Source organism: Procambarus clarkii, chromosome 17, assembly GCF_040958095.1.
Source record: "Procambarus clarkii isolate CNS0578487 chromosome 17, FALCON_Pclarkii_2.0, whole genome shotgun sequence".
Classification (NCBI taxonomy): Eukaryota; Metazoa; Arthropoda; class Malacostraca; order Decapoda; family Cambaridae; genus Procambarus; species Procambarus clarkii.
The window spans coordinates 35,919,683-35,936,508 of NC_091166.1; the positions used below are offsets into that span (position 1 = coordinate 35,919,683).

Genomic DNA, 16,826 nt, shown 5'->3' on the forward strand with positions numbered 1-16,826 from the left:
GTTGGTAGTAATTCTTTAGGAAAGAATTTTGGTTGTTGTATAAATCCATGTGTGTCCGAAGTCAGACAATACATGGCCGAAATCCATATATTGTCTGAAGTCAGAACAATGACAGTGAACAGAATCATGAGGTAACAATGATCTGTCAGAGTTAGTCATAGAATGTGTTTGCAGAATGAGTTATGAGTTATATAACGTTATATAACGACCCTAGCAATATACAAGGTATTGTTATATATCAATTGTCAATTATATATATATATATATATATATATATATATATATATATATATATATATATATATATATATATATATATATATATATATATATATATATATATTGTTGTTATAACAACAAGGTATAACGAACCCCCCTCCTCTGCCCCCCCCCCCCAGCTTTTCTCAAGCACTGGTAGAGAGGTAAGGAGGTACAGTTAGGACCGTAGGAACTATACACAAAGGCTGTGTATAAAATATACTTATACATAACTTTGTAATTTTGAGAAGTCTTGCATGGTGGGGCTCCGGTAGATGACGTCACCTCTTGAGAATGTAAACATTGGACTCATTCTTTGCTTTGGAGGGGATGGAGGCACTGTGTATGTGTTTGTGTATGTATGTATGTATGTATGTATGTATGTATGTATGTATGTATGTATGTATGTATGTGTATGTGTGTGTATGTGTGTGTGGGTGGGGAGGGGGTTCTGTCTGTCTGTGGCTGATCTCTTTATCTCTGGAGATCCTAGATCGAGTTATATTAAGAATTCATTAATGACGAGCTCAGGTGTACTAGATTTCTACTTTAAGGTAAATTCTTTCCCATTGATATCATTCTTCTCCCGTTGACATCATTCTTTCCCGCTGATATCATTGTCTCCCGTTGATATCAGAGTCGTGGAAGGTTGCTAATGTGGTACCAATTTTTAAGAATGGAGATAGATCACTTGCGTCATCCCTTTGATATCATTCTCTCCCGCTGATATCATTGTCTTAACGTGGAACCCAAATTCAACCTCCTATTACGCCAATCTCGTGTGAATTCCTCTAAGGTTTGTTTCCTGTATTCTTAGCGAGCTGTCGCCCTCACGAACCTGGGAAAGTAAACTTCACTGCAATACCATATTAGCACAGGTATTCTTGACCAGGGTATACATACAGCGCTTTTGCGGGTATGGCAGCCAAAATATACAGGTACTGAACTTGATCTCAGAACAGTTTAGAATTAACTGTTGTTGTTTAAGATTCGCTACCCGGAAGAAAAAGTTCCAAGTAGCACGGGCTATGGTGAGCCCGTAGTTGAATTAACTGTCATCGTCTCTAACTGTACCGCGATTCACACACAAAAAAAATAAATTTTACAAATATTTTTGTAACAAAAAAAAATTGCACAAAAAAATATCACAAATTTCACTAGTTTTTGTATTTGTGATTTGGCGTTTTTCTATCAATAAATATGATAACATCCTCATGATTGGTCCTTGGCTCCTCTGCTCCTAGCTATCGCATGACTTCTAAAACCAAGCTAATGATATCTTGCAGAGATATCATATTGGTACGTAATACAACTGGTGATAATGAGGATGATTTCGACAGTCTGGTAAAGAGGGCATGTTGGTTATGCCAGTAGAGGTCTGTAATCGTAAAAAAAGAAGTTAATAACCACTGTATTAGCTAAGTTATTAAAAGTTAATAACCACTGTATTAGCTAAGTTATTAAAAGTTAATAACCACTGTATTAGCTAAGTTATTAAAAGTTAATAACCACTGTATTAGCTAAGTTATTAAAAGTTAATAACCTAGTATCTTTTAGTTGCCAGTTCGCAGAGACCGGGCCAGCTGCCAGTGCTCCCAGACGGGCGTAAAAAAAAAACTAAAACTGTTCGGCCTGATCGAAGGAAGAAGAAGAAATCATGGGGGAGAAGCGCTAAGCCACTTTGATTATATAGCACTTGAAGGGATATGAGACAGACTAAGAGCATGGATGGCATACGATGACAGCATGGATGGTGCGAGGAGAAACCACGAAACCCACTGGGGTTATGAGGACAATGAGCTGGGATGTAAGGACGGAGTAAAGGAATAGTGCCCAATCACTTCGGCTATGGGGTTTGGACGACGTCCATAGTTCATATGACTATGAACACCGACCCAGCAATTGCCCTGATACTCCTCCCCCCTTACTTTGAGTTTACCTTGAGGTGCTTCCGGGGCTTAGCGTCCCCGCGGCCTGGTCGTCGACCAGGCCTCCTGGTTGCCGGACTGATCAACCAGGCTGTTGGACGCGGCTGCTCGCAGCCTGACGTACGAGTCACAGCCTGGTTGATCAGGTATCCTTTGGAGGTGCTTATCCAGTTCTCTCTTGAACACTGTGAGGGGTCGGCCAGTTATGCCCCTTATGTGTAGTGGAAGCGTGTTGAACAGTCTCGGGCCTCTGATGTTGATAGTTCTCTCTTGAACACTGTGAGGGGTCGGCCAGTTATGCCCCTTATGTGTAGTGGAAGCGTGTTGAACAGTCTCGAACCTCTGATGTTGATAGAGTTCTCTCTCAGAGTACCAGTTGCACCTCTGTTTTTCAACGGGGGTATTCTTTGGGTATCCCCCCCCCCCCAAAAAAAATAGGCTAAAAAATATTTGACTGGTGAAAATCCAGTTTTAAGTTATTGTGTCATCAGTCAAATAGCTGTCCACTTACGAAACCTTTACATCTTTTCTCACTCAAGGCGGCTTGGTTTGCATTTATGATCGCTCCTACGAGGTTGTCTCAGTAACAACCTTTATAAACATCATCATTTAATGTCAAACATCCTGTGGAGTAGGAGGGGGAGGGGGGAGGGAGGAGGGGAGGTAGGGTGAGGGATAAGGAGGAAAGGGGTTGGGGTTAGGGAGAAGGGATAGGAAGGGGGAGGGGGGTGCTGGGGCGCCAAGGGACAGGGGGGGGGAGGGGGCGAGCATTTAAATATGAGCATGATGGCGGCGGTAACGGTCCAGCAGGTTATGGCGGCTTCACTATTTATTCTTTTTTTTCTGTTATACGACAAGCGTTTTTCATCCTATTTTATTTCCAGGCGGGAATATTGGCGGGCGTTTGTTGGGGGGTTTGGTGGTCGTGGTCACCTGGCTGTGCTGCCGGGGGTTGAGCTCTGGCTCTTTGGTCCCGCCTCTCAACTGTCAATCAACTGGTGTACAGGTTCCTGAGCCTACTGGGCTCTATCATATCTACACTTGAAACTGTGTATGGAGTCAGCCTCCACCACATGTGTGTGTGTGTGTGTGTGTGTGTATGTGCGTGCGTGCGTGCGCCCGCGCGTTCGTGCGATTGTGTTAATGCTTGCTTGCACAGCAAGCACACCCTTGCGAGGCTACCCACAAGTTCTTGCTGTATGTTTCCTGCTTGGTAATATAACTAAGCTGCAACAAATTGGTTGGGTGAGTGTGGTTGGGTGAGTGTGGTTGGGTGAGTGTGGTTGGGTGAGTGTGGTTGGGTGAGTGTGGTTGGAAGTGCAAGGACACCGATGAATATAAACGAAAGTATCCCACCTTGTCTAGGGTTCGAACCCATTTCGGATCCTGGAAAAAACGTACCACATCACGTTAAATATGTGGATTTACACAGCTGCCTCTCTACACATGACACTCTTCCACCTTTTCCAGCCGAGGAGCGACAGGTGTGTGGGGGGTCGAGGAGCCTGGTGTGTGGGGGGTCGAGGAGCCTGGTGTGTGGGGGGTCGAGGAGCCTGGTGTGTGGGGGGTCGAGGAGCCTGGTGTGTGGGCGGGATGCAAATCGATGGCAGTTCGAGGTTCAGAGCCCGAGACTAGAGTTTACAGTCCAAAACGGTGTGACGCAGGTAAAGACCATCTCACCATACAGCATCACAACAAGATAAACTCATCTTAACATCAGCATCTTAACCCGATATCAGATAAACAGCATCTTAACCCGTGAAGTCTACACGGGAGTCATAATATAGAGGTCAAGAGACAGAACGGGACAAGAACGGGTATTGCACTGTATTGCCGTGCAATGGACGTGCAGTCGACGTGCAATCGACGGCAATGTACTGTATTGCCGTCGGGTAGTGTATTGTATTGGTGTGAATTGCCATGGGGCGGTGCTCTTCACAGAGTTGACTATACGAAGGAATTTTTCCAGTGTTTTAATATAAGTTATGTAATGTCAACCCTCAGCCATTACTCTCCCCTCCCCTGGTGAGGGGTTGGTGTTTAGGGTGAGGTAGAGAGGGCGAGGATTGTGAGAGAGGTGAGAGGGAGAGGATTGTGAGAGAGGTGAGAGGGAGGAGGAGGAAGGGTGAGGTGGAAGAGAGGCTGTGAAAGATGGAAAGAAAGTTGAGAGAGGTTTCTCTGATCAGCAGGAGACAGTCCAGTGTGCTGTGAGGATTACCAGAACCTCTGACTGAAGGTCCCGAGTGTGAGGTTAGCCCTCTTGGAGGAACTGGGAAGCTCAGTATGTTGTTACCTTTGGAGGAGCACCTCCAAAGGTGCTCTTCCAAAGGCAGACACACACACATTCGTGTGTGTTATTGCCTCTCGACCAGCCTCTTATGGACGCTGGGCCCTCCAGGGTGTGGCTTCCAGGGGCCTCGACCCCCCACAAACTCACCTCCTCAGAGTGAGAGTGAGAGGGCAGCCTCTGGTGTCACTCTAGAGTGAGTGCACTCTGCAGCTTGGGGGTGCACTCGCGTCAAGTGTATATTCATCTGCATATTCATCATTATATTCACCTCAAGGCAAGGTATCCCGGCCAACAGTGTGGATGCTTGTAACCTACATGTGTGGGTGTACGTGTGTGGGTGTACGTGTGTAGGTGTACGTGTGTGGGTGTACGTGTGTAGGTGTACGTGTGTGGGTGTACGTGTGTGGGTGTACGTGTGTGTGTGTGCAGAATTACTTGTGTGTGTATGTACAAGTGTGTTTTATGATGCTCTTGTGTTTATGATAATTGTTAGGAGTCGCGCGAGGTATTCACGACGGTGGCGTGGAAGGTGGGGCTGGCTTGCTTCTAACTGTACGACACTGGGTATACATCGACGTACGTGTGTGTGTGTATACATATATACATACATACATACACACTGGTGCAGAGCCCTCCTGGCACCAGCCCTCCCAACACATGTCACCAAGGCAACACAATCTTACAGGTCGTTGGATCGTTTAGTAACGGGAGGTTGCGATGTTGTGTTTGTGAGGCGAGCTGTCAGTCCAGGCGTCAATGACTGTCAACCATCGCCCCCACGTGCTGGTTCGTAAGTGCTTGCGTAACTGCTTCGTGAATCTGGCCCCTGGTCCGTACAAGGGTACACCCCGCTGTGTCTATAGCACTCAGCCTCTACATTCACAGCCAAGTACGGGATATGTATACAGTCTACCTAGAGGTTTACTCCACTTTTTGGAGTGTATATATATATATATATATATATATATATATATATATATATATATATATATATATATATATATATATATATATATATATATATAGCAAGTATCACTTGCTGGTTGATCAGGCTGTTGTGGTGGTCTTTATAACCCTCCAGAGGTGGAGGTTAAGCTCTGTGATGAACACGATGAATCACCATGACTCCATGTGATGAACACGGGAGTCATTAAGCCAGGCTATTCATCAGGCGGACGTGTATTGGTGCTGGGGCCGGCTACGACGGGCTCGACGACAGTGAAACACAGTTAACATATTGTTGGGAGTTTGGCGGTTTAAAGGTGACGAGATCTTCCGAAGGTAATGGAATATTTACATTTTCCAACTGCGAAGGATTGACGTTCATCTCCGTCACGTGACTGATGATTCTGTGATGATACGTTCAAGTTTAAGTACGTGTATTAAGACAATAAAATAGTGGAATAGAGTGGCTTAGGCTATTTCTGATACTACGGTGTTATCCTTGGTGTCGGGGACAGGAAGCCTGTAGTTAGGCTTATTGAAGTCCCCCCCTCCCGCCCCACGAGGCTACATACTGACCCTCCCCCAGGAATGCCACCCACAACACTCGCCTAACTCCAAGGTACATATTTTACTATTAGGTGAATAGGTGCATCTGGTGAAAGGAAAGGTGCCAAACTGTGTGTGTGTGTATGTGTGTCCTGCCCGGGGATTGAACTCGGGTCCCTCGATTGTGAGCCGAGGACGGAAAATAAAAAAGGATTATATCCTATAATTCAATAACACCAAATCAAACATGTATTCCCTTTGAGAAGACGAAAGGCAGTGAGAAGATCAGTAGGAGCCGGGCTGACTAACCGGGCTGTGGTGGGTATGTGGGCCTACGGGCCGCTCCAAGCAACAGCCTGGTGGACCAAACTCTCACAAGTCAAGCCTGGCCTCGGGCCGGGGTTACGGAGTAGAAGAACTCCCAGAACCCCATCAAGCAGGTACCAAGCAGTCATAAGGACGCTGGCTCACGGCTCCCACTGATCTCAGTGATATAGCACGTTGATGTAATATCTTTATGTACAAAGTACAGTCAACTGAATCGTCAACACATGTCAGTCCCTTCACAGCCTGGCGGTACAGGGTCTGATCACCTTAATGTGTTCTAATCTAAATGTCTGTATTTTTAAAATGTACTCTTAGTAATTTTCATGGTGATTTTTGTGTCATATGCAAATGATGATACGAAGCTGTGACTTGTATTTGAGTCTATATCTGATATGAGAATAAAGGAAAAGCAACGGTACAAGGACTGTACCTTGAGGTACAGAGCTTTTAACTGCGCTTGGCCTGTCTATCGAGTCCAATTGATATAGCTATGTATATTGTTGAGATGCTTCACCTGTCAACCAGGGATGACAGCACCTGTTCTTGCTGGGGACGGAAGTTCAAAAACTGCACTGTTGTAACCCTGGAAAAAAAAGACCTTTTATGAACTATTCATTTTGTAGAGGAACTCGAGAAAGACGGCAAATACTAACTCTAAACTTTCCTGGGTGCAAAGTATCTGCCTAGTATGGTGCAATTGTGGTAAATTAAGCCTAAGATGGTGTATATTAGGTCTAGGATTGCTTAATATGGTCTAGGACAAGATAGATTCGGTTTACAGTTAATGGTCCACTTTAAGAACACATGTTGCATTATTCCATTAGTGCAAAACGTGAATTTCCTTTGACAACAGTACATATATTGTACATCCTATTCATAGTCGCCGCAGCGTCAAACAGCCTGGTTGACCAGACCACCGAGCAGGAGGCCTGGACAGAGACCGGGCCACGGGGGACATTGATCCCCGGAACCCTCACCAGATAGCAACTATATCATGTTTGGAGGATGGTCTTGTTATTTCCAGCAAGTTCATCTTAACACAAGAATAACCAGTAAGTGCTGCGTTCGCTCAAGTGGAAGGCCAGACAAGAGGCTTTTCTTAGTCTCTTGTCGCTAATTAGCGAAGGTGACAGTGAGACAGCGGCCCTCGCGAGCCTGGAGGATCCCTGGCAGGTGTGGGAGAAGCAGGTGTGGGCGCGGAGAGCCAGAGTGCCACGAGTGCCAAGTGCTTCAGGTGAGAGGTCGACAGGTCATACAACATGATGGAGTATGTGGCTCAGGGGTTCATATATGTAGCAGGCTTGGAGACACAACTGCTGCTGGTGGGTGTGATGGAGCGTGGTATACTCCCTCTTGTGGTGGGTGTGATGGAGCGTGGTATACTCCCTCTTGTGGTGGGTGTGATGGAGCGTGGTATACTCCCTCTTGTGGTGGGTGTGATGGAGCGTGGTATACTCCCTCTTGTGGTGGGTGTGATGGAGCGTGGTATACTCCCTCTTGTGGTGGGTGTGATGGAGCGTGGTATACTCCCTCTTGTGGTGGGTGTGATGGAGCGTGGTATACTCCCTCTTGTGGTGGGTGTGATGGAGCGTGGTATACTCCCTCTTGTGATGGGTGTGATGGAGCGTGGTATACTCCCTCTTGTGGTGGGTGTGATGGAGCGTGGTATACTCCCTCTTGTGGGTGTGAGGGAGCATGGTATACTCCCTCTTGTGGGTGTGAGGGAGCGTGTTGGTTATACACGCTCTTGTGGTGGATGTCAAGGTATATTATATGCCTCGATATAAGCCTAAAGTGTATAAGTACACTGGCTGCCTGTCCCCCGACACAGTGAATTATGTAAGAGCATAACATAACAAGGATAACAAGAACTTTGTGTCACCCGAGGGCGGATATCTCGGGAGGAATATTTTCCCCTCACATTTCCCCTAGTGAACAACTAGGGGCCCTTGTGTGCTGCCAGCCTCCATCTAAGACAGTTTGCTTGTCCTGTATGTGGTTTGCACCACATACAGGACATTGTCAACGGATCACGTTGTCAACAGATTAAGCCCAATGTAGCACTCAATGTAGCACTTTCCCCCTATGTAGCACTTGGTATGAATATAAGTTCTGAGTCTTGCCTGGAGAAGCCTTAGCATGTCCCACCAGCAGGTCACTGTGGCCGAGGCTGCAACACTGCATATCGTGCACGACACAAAACTCGACGAAAATGAGCTTTTATAAGCTTTGCTGTGAACAAATCGACACCGGTCAGAGGACACCGACGTGTGGCACTGGAGCTCCTCGTGTGGGTGAACCAACACCTGACTCTTAACACCTGAGAACACCTGAAGCCAGATTCACGAAGCAGTTACGCAAGCACTTACGAATCTGTACATCTTTTCTCAATCTTTGGCGGCTTTGTTTACAATTATTAAACAGTTAATGAGCTCCGAAGCACCAGGAGGCTGTTTATAACAATAACAACAGTTGATTGGCAAGTTTTCATGCTTGTAAACTGTTTAATAAATGTAACCAAAGCCGTCTAAGATTGAGGAAAGATGTACACGTTCGTAAGTACTTGCGTAACTGCTTCGTGAATCTGGGCCCTGAATTACTAAGAATTTATAACATCTCTTTTTACTCAAATGAATTGTTAAGCGAATGAGACGTTTCGAACCCTTTTTCCTGATTAAAACTAAATTGATCATTTTTTATTCCTTCTTAATTGTAAGTTTCGTTATATTGACAGGAATTAATTACCTGAGGAGTAATCACCTGGATACCATTAATTCAGGCTAATTAATATTCAGGCAACATATTTATATCTCTGTAGATTTAACTATATAAGCAATGTTGATGTTGTGCATCGATCAACGATATGAATTAAGGGTTCATTAAGGGTCCAGAAGGGATCGAAACATCGCTACTTTCACTTTATATATGTTTTGGGCTATTGAGGTCACATTCCTTATTACGTTCTCTACATATCACTATTAAGAATACACAGGTAAATCACATTGACGTGCTGTATCAATGAACAAATCCAACAGGGTTTGGTGTCGTGGTGCAATGGACTAGAGCGCGTCTGGAGAACACCCAGCAGCATAGGTTCGAGCCCCCATCAAGGCTGCTGTTGGAGTTAATTCTGAGTATGCTATAAGAAATGCGCTAATTGTCATGTTGTTGATATGCCGTTGAGAGTAAGTGTGTCTGTCTCTCTTGTTTCAGCCGCGGGGAGTTGGCCACCTGTTGGTACATCCTTCTCTCCGGCTCCGTCTTCATCGATGGGTCCATGTATCTTCCGCGCTCCAGGTAAGTCTTCAGCGCCCGCTACTCCTGCAGTAGGTGGCGCCTGGTAAGTCTTCAGCGCCCGCTACTCCTGCAGTAGGTGGCGCCAGGTAAGTCTTCAGCGCTCGCTACTCCTGCAGTAGGTGGCTCCAGGTAAGTCTTCAGCGCTCGCTACTCCTGCAGTAGGTGGCGCCTGGTAAGTCTTCAGCGCCCGCTACTCCTGCAGTAGGTGGCGCCTGGTAAGTCTTCAGCGCCCGCTACTCCTGCAGTAGGTGGCGCCTGGTAAGTCTTCAGCGCCCGCTACTCCTGCAGTAGGTGGCGCCTGGTAAGTCTTCAGCGCTCGCTACTCCTGCAGTAGGTGGCGCCTGGTAAGTCTTCAGCGCCCGCTACTCCTGCAGTAGGTGGCGCCTGGTAAGTCTTCAGCGCCCGCTACTCCTGCAGTAGGTGGCGCCTGGTAAGTCTTCAGCGCTCGCTACTCCTGCAGTAGGTGGCGCCTGGTAAGTCTTCAGCGCCCGCTACTCCTGCAGTAGGTGGCGCCTGGTAAGTCTTCAGCGCCCGCTACTCCTGCAGTAGGTGGCGCCTGGTAAGTCTTCAGCGCCCGCTACTCCTGAAGTAGGTGGCGCCTGGTAAGTCTTCAGCGCTCGCTACTCCTGCAGTAGGTGGCGCCTGGTAAGTCTTCAGCGCCCGCTACTCCTGCAGTAGGTGGCGCCTGGTAAGTCTTCAGCGCCCGCTACTCCTGCAGTAGGTGGCGCCTGGTAAGTCTTCAGCGCTCGCTACTCCTGCAGTAGGTGGCGCCTGGTAAGTCTTCAGCGCTCGCTACTCCTGCAGTAGGTGGCGCCTGGTAAGTCCCCAACAACTGGTACACCTTCAGGAAGAAAATATCAAAGGGACTGGCTAAGTCAGCATGGGGGAGCACAGTACCCTTGAGGGACACCCGAACCACTGAACCCTATGAAAGTAAAGCTCTTATCAGGAGACAAACGGATTACGTTGTCAATGGATTACGTTGTCAATGGATTACGTTGTCAATGGATTACGTTGTCAATGGATTACGTTGTCAATGGATTACGTTGTCAATGGATTACGTTGTCAATGGATTACGTTGTCAATGGATTACGTTGTCAATGGATTACGTTGTCAATGGATTACGTTGTCAACGGATTACGTTGTCAATGGATTACGTTGTCAACGGATCACGTTGTCAATGGATTACGTTGTCAACGGTTCACGTTGTTAACGGATTAAGCCCAGATCACTATGTAGCACTTGGTATGAATATAAGTTCTGAGTCAAGAAACTACGGCGTCTAACAGCCTGGTTGACCAGACCATCTACTTGCAGGCTTGGTCAGAGATTAAGCTGAGCTCGGTGGTTAACTCGAGGTAACCACCGCTTGAATCATCGCGAATCGAACCTAAGAAGACTGTACTGCCAGTCCAAGAAGGTGGGCAAACTGCCATTAAGAAACTATTGGCTTGGAGCCCAAACTGCCTCTAACCATCGGGTGTTAATTTCATAAAGATGTTTGCGTCTCAAGATGAACTATTCCGTGGCTGGGAAAGGAAGGAAACTATCAGGAAAAAGTGCCAAGCCATTTCGACTATATAGCACTTGGAAGGGGTCAGGATAAGGATTTGGGATGGGACGGGGAAGGGGAGTAAGGAATGGTGCCCAACTACTTGTGGACGGCCGGGGATTGAACGCCGATCTGCATGAAGCGGACGGTACGGCAGGAAATGCAGAATAGAGCCAGTGACGTGCAGAAATGCCCTAGAGATACCTACTGACCCCACAACAATTTGCTAACGCCACGTACCTATTTTATTACTAAGTGAACAGGTATATCAGGTGGAAAGAAACGTACTTAACCGTTTCTGTCCTGCCTTGGGATTGAACCCGGGTTTCTCGGTTGTGAGCCGAGGAGGGTAACTTCCGCATTGAGACCCAATATATGTGTATGTAGACACCATCTTGTCTTGAGGTTATCTTGAGATGATTTCGGGGCTTAGCGCATCCGCGGCCCGGTCCTCGGCCAAGCCTCCTTTTTGTTACACATCCCCAGGAAGCAGCCCGTAGCAGTTGTCTAACTCCCAGGTACCTATTTACTGCTAGGTAACAGGGGCATCAGGGTGAAAGAAACTTTTTGCCCATTTGTCTCCGCCTCCACCGGGGATCGAACCCGGAACCTCAGGACTACGAATCCGAAGCGTTGTCCACTCAGCTGTCAGGCGCCCGGTTATCGCTTAGGAACCCAAGACTGACATTTACCTGTCGAAGAAATGTTTGTGCGTGACTTGTAAATAACGGATGTAGCCTCTACATATATAGAGCTGTACAGAGCAGCTACAGATATAGAGGCTACAGTAGACGGAAGTGATAGGGAGGAAAGAGACGGGGTCGACGAGGTCGTTCAGAGCACAGAGAAGAGACTAGGAGTTACCGTCAGGAAACCATTGCGAGCTCACGGCAAATCATTGCAGCATTATCTGTCTGCTCATATGCGGTTGGTCCTGGGTTTGGTTCCTGGGCAGGGAGAGACGTTTGGGCACGTTTCCTTGCATCTGCTGCTACTGTTCAACTAGTGGTGACTAGGTACATGGGCAGCACCCACCAGACCACTGGAACATTGTCTAACACAGTGCACAGTTCCAACCACAACAGCCCAATGGAACATTGTCTAACACAGTGCAGAGATACAAACCCAATAAGATTTTAACTAAGATTCAGCAGAGCAGAAGAAGTTGTTAAACATATTGGGCATAATCTTACTGAAGCGAACATACGAGTCATAAATACTCATACTACGCCTAAATAAAACAGAAACAAGTAAGACTTAGCGTGGGATTTAGTAGACTGTTGTGGAATGTCTCCTTCGGGATAATCAGTCTGTGGCTGGAGGGAGCGTGGATATACCAAAAATATAATATACAAAATATAGGTGGATATACCTATTTTGTGTTGTGAAAGATGGGAGGTTGTCAAGACTAAACATAAGGAGCATAACAATCCGATCTCGCACGGTGTTCAAAAGGAAACTTGAATGAACACATCCAAAGAACATATGCCTGATCAACCGGACTGTCACTCACAGGGCAGTTTGCGAGCAGCAGCGTCTAACAGCCTGGTTGACCGGACCATCAACCAGCAGGCCTGGTCAGAGACTAACCTGCAGGGACACTGACCCTCGAAACCAAGGTAACATCAGGGTAGCCATTGCAAGGAGCGAGGAGTGGGTAAGTAAGTGCTCAAGAAGCATTGCAAGAGCTCCAGCCAGAGCAAGTGAGCAATGACATTGTATTTGTGTCATTATATTGAAGTTAAGGGAGTGAGGCAAGGCTGAAGTACTCACAAAAAAGTTAATGATACACACTGGTGCTCGCACACTGCGGAAGTCTCTCCCAGGCAAGGGAATAAACTCATATAATTGAAGAAAAATACCTGACGATTATTGGAAAAGTCATTTGAGGTTGGCTGAGGCCGCGGGTGAGTGGAGGCTGTTGACGGGAGAGACAGGACTTGGATCGAGGCTCCCTGCCAACACCAACCTCTCTCCTGTCTTAAGGCTGTCAACCTGTAAACAAATCCACAAGCGCCGTGACGGGGATTCGAACCTGCGTCCGGGAGCATCCCAGACGCATCCCAGACACTTTTACCCTTTCGTAGCTCAGTCGATTAAGGCAGTGTCTGGGATGCTCCCGGACGCAGGTTCGAATCCTCGTCACGGCCCTTGTGGATTTGTTCATTTGATGCATCACGTTAGTGTGATCTCTGTCTGTCGACCTGTCTTAAGGCTCCGCGGCGGAGACGCCATCTCCCACAACGTCAAATTGCCAGTGCTCTAAGGAAATTAAAACCACAGCAATATTGACGTTCCTGGGGATTAAACCATTGGCCTCGTTAGGTAAAGTGGGGTTGCCTGTAGGTCCGTACCCCTTCTGATTAGTCATTTGGGAATACCGCTTCTAATTTGATGCTTGGTAAGTCGTTAGAACTGATTGGTAATTGTTCATACCCAATTACCCCAAGATGACTGTCTTGGGGGTTGACAAGTGTGATCTTGTTAACTACTGAATGGTTGTCTGATCGGCTTCCAACTCCGTAAAAATCACAGCTGATCTATCTGCCTAACTACTTAATCCATTTAATCGATCGAAACCAATAAGGGAAGGGAACTATCAAGGGAAAGCGCCAAGCCATTACGACTATATACCACTGGGAAGGGGTCAGGATAAGGATTTGGGATGGGACGGAGAGGGGGGGAGGGTAAGGAATGGTGCCCAACCACTTGTGGACGGTCGGGGATTGAACGCCGACCTGCATGAAGCGAGACCGTTGCTCTACCGTCCAGCCCAAGTAGTTGGGATGAGCTTTAGCTCTTTGGTCCCGTTTCTCAGGACCAGGACCTGTAAGACGATGTGGTGGGCCCCAACAAATACGGTCAGCTGTTGACATAATAATAATGAAACTTCAATGTTATACAGTGAAAACAAAATGTCTATACATTTCTAACGTGGAGATGGTTGTGTGTATATAGGGTAAGATTGTCGTTCATGCGTGAACGAATGTTACTGACACGAGTTGTTGGATGTTGTTGTTGTTAAGATTCGCTACTTGGAACAAAAAGTTCCAGAGTGTAAGTTCCAGAGTGGCTGGTAAGTGTGGGTTACATGCAGTCTCTCTCACTACACACATCTCTTGTTGCTACTGGCAGTCACTTGCCTCTGGTTCCTCTCACTTACTCTCACTACTTAACCATGTGTTAAGCACACGTGTTTTTGCCTGCGGGCCGCTCCAAGCAACAGCCTGGTGGACCAAACTCTCACAGTCAAGTCTGGCCTCGGGCCGGGCTTGGGGAGTAGAAGAACTCCCAGAACCCCATCAAGCAGGTATCAAGGAGGTATCAACCAGGTATACTAATTTGGCGAAACGGATTTGACTCGGTCCTTCGCAATTCACAAATGAAGAAATGACTCGAAGTTGATATAATCAATCTTAAGATCAGGATGTATGATCTGTTCCATGTATGTTCCATGTTCCATGTTTCTTAAGATCTGTTCCATGTATGTTGTTGGGCTGCCTTATAGGAGTCATCATTAAGGCTCTTTAACGATGGTGTTTATATTTCCCGTGTGGTGGTGCCCTGTAGTTGTGAAGGTTATAGGGAGAATTGTGGTGCTGATTGTGGTAGTGGTGGTGTGTGTGGTGGTGGTGTCAGTGGTGTGGTGGGTGCCTAGCTAGGTAGCGGATATTGCAATTGCCGAGTCGATGGCACTGCCCAATGAGGGTCATCCTGTTGAGTGCCTGGCATCATGTAAGGCACCACTGTCCTCGATGGTCATGGTGCCTGGTTACTGTTGCTAGTAGTTGTGGTGATTGTGTTTTCTCGCATGTTTGTATCGTGATTGTGGAATAATATGGTGATTGAGTTTGCTAGACTCTAGGTAGAGTGATTGTGAGTTATCGTCTGAAATGGTGGAGGTTTTAGCAAGGTCAGACCAAGAGGGAGATCACTGCTTGCTTGCAGAATAATTTGTGGTGATTGGTAATGACAATAATGTTTCTGACGTGCACAAGACAACCCACAACAACCTGGCTTGACTTTTGTGAACTCCAGCACGGACCAAGCCCGTGCAAGAAGCTGGCCAGGCAACTCGACCCACACACACAGGAAAATGAAAGTGACCCCATTTCGGTCCATCACTTATCACGTATTGACTTGATAAACGGTCCAGGAAGGTCCACTTGTTTCATGCCTCCTACTGGCTGTCATATGTCACGTGATTGATTGATTGACAGACATGGTCATTGATATCTGTCAGGCGCCATCTTGTAAAATAGCAAGATAATCGGGTAAATACACTGGATAAAATTTAACTATCCAATTTTTAGTTATTGGACTAACTAAAAATTTGGAAAATTGGACTAACTAATTCGTTATTGGACTAACTAAAAATTTATCCTCATGGATAAAGTCTAACTTGTACTTTATCCATGAGGATAAAGACGAGGAAATATTGGTCCTACTGATCATTTCTAAAGAGTAGAAATGAGCCAACAGCCTCATTCTATGGGCTCCTTAAGTGTAATAATTACTTTATAAACTATTATAAGTATTACCTGAATTTACCTGAAGGTCACTAACACCAGTGGCCTCGACGAGGATAGGAAGCCGGCGGCTTGTCGAAGGTCCCCTTATTTACATAGACCAGTATGCTTTACTTACAGGTTCTGACAGCTGAGTGGATAACGCTTCGGATTCGTAGCACTAAGGTTCCGGGTTCGATCCCCGACGGAGGCGGAAACAAATGGGCAGAGTTTCTTTCACCCTGATTCACTTGTTCACCTAGCAGTAAATAGGTACCTGAGAGTTAGACAGCTGCTACGGGCTGCTTCCTGGGGATGTGTAACAAAAAGAAAAAGGAGGCCTAGTCGAGGACCGGGCCGTGGGTTCGCTAAGCCCCGAAATCACCTCAAGATAACCTATAGATTGGATTGTGTGGTGACGGAAGAACGACTACCAAAATTATTACCAAAAAAACATTAGTGTCTTTGATTAATTGAAAACGTGTTGGAGGATGTCTTCTTAAACCCAGCTGAGGTGTGAGACATTGTCTTGAGTAAGACACTGAGGATGAATAATGATGGCCTGTCCATCAACGGGTCTCTCTCACTTCTCTCACTCACGCTCCTCCCCTGCGCTGAGGTAATGGAGGTACTTCAGGAAGAACAAATAAAAGAATGCTAGAAATATTGAGCAAAAATACATAAAAAGAACTGCATACTAGAACAAGCAAAGAAATAAAAATGGAAAATATAAGATTAGGAAATACAAATTTTGAAGTTGCAAATCAAATAAAAATTAAGACGAGGAAATATATACGAGAAACGAGATACAAAAGTGGGGTTCGAGTTGTTTATTTAAGACAGAGCGCGGATATTGGACCATTAGCGCCGTGTCCAGTGTCTCCGATAGACACTTATATTCTGACAACCCTTTCTGTTTCCTCCTCCTCCTCTCGTCGAATCACTTGGGCAGGATGGTAGAGCGACGGTAGAGCTTCATGCAGGTCGGAGTTCAATCCCCGACCGTCCAAGTGGTTGGGCACCCTTTCTTACCCCGTCCCATCCCAAAGAGCCATGATTTAAGGCGTTCTTCGAGGCATGGTTCAAGCCGCCCGTCCTTCAAACGAAGACTCAAAGTCCATTCCATCCACCCGCCAAACCTCAGCTGTTTATGAATGAAAAACGGTTTACACACA

At 46.5% G+C, this 16,826-nt stretch overlaps 1 protein-coding gene across 1 annotated transcript in view; it reads left to right on the forward strand.

Moving 5' to 3' along the window:
* LOC138365516 (rap guanine nucleotide exchange factor 6-like) overlaps nucleotides 1–16,826 on the forward strand; it is a 261,295-nt gene that overhangs the window by 230,004 nt on the left and 14,465 nt on the right. The window contains exon 4 of the mRNA XM_069325845.1: nucleotides 9,508–9,591. Coding sequence (XP_069181946.1) covers nucleotides 9,508–9,591 — 84 coding nt within the window. The remainder of the gene's footprint in view (nucleotides 1–9,507; nucleotides 9,592–16,826) is intronic.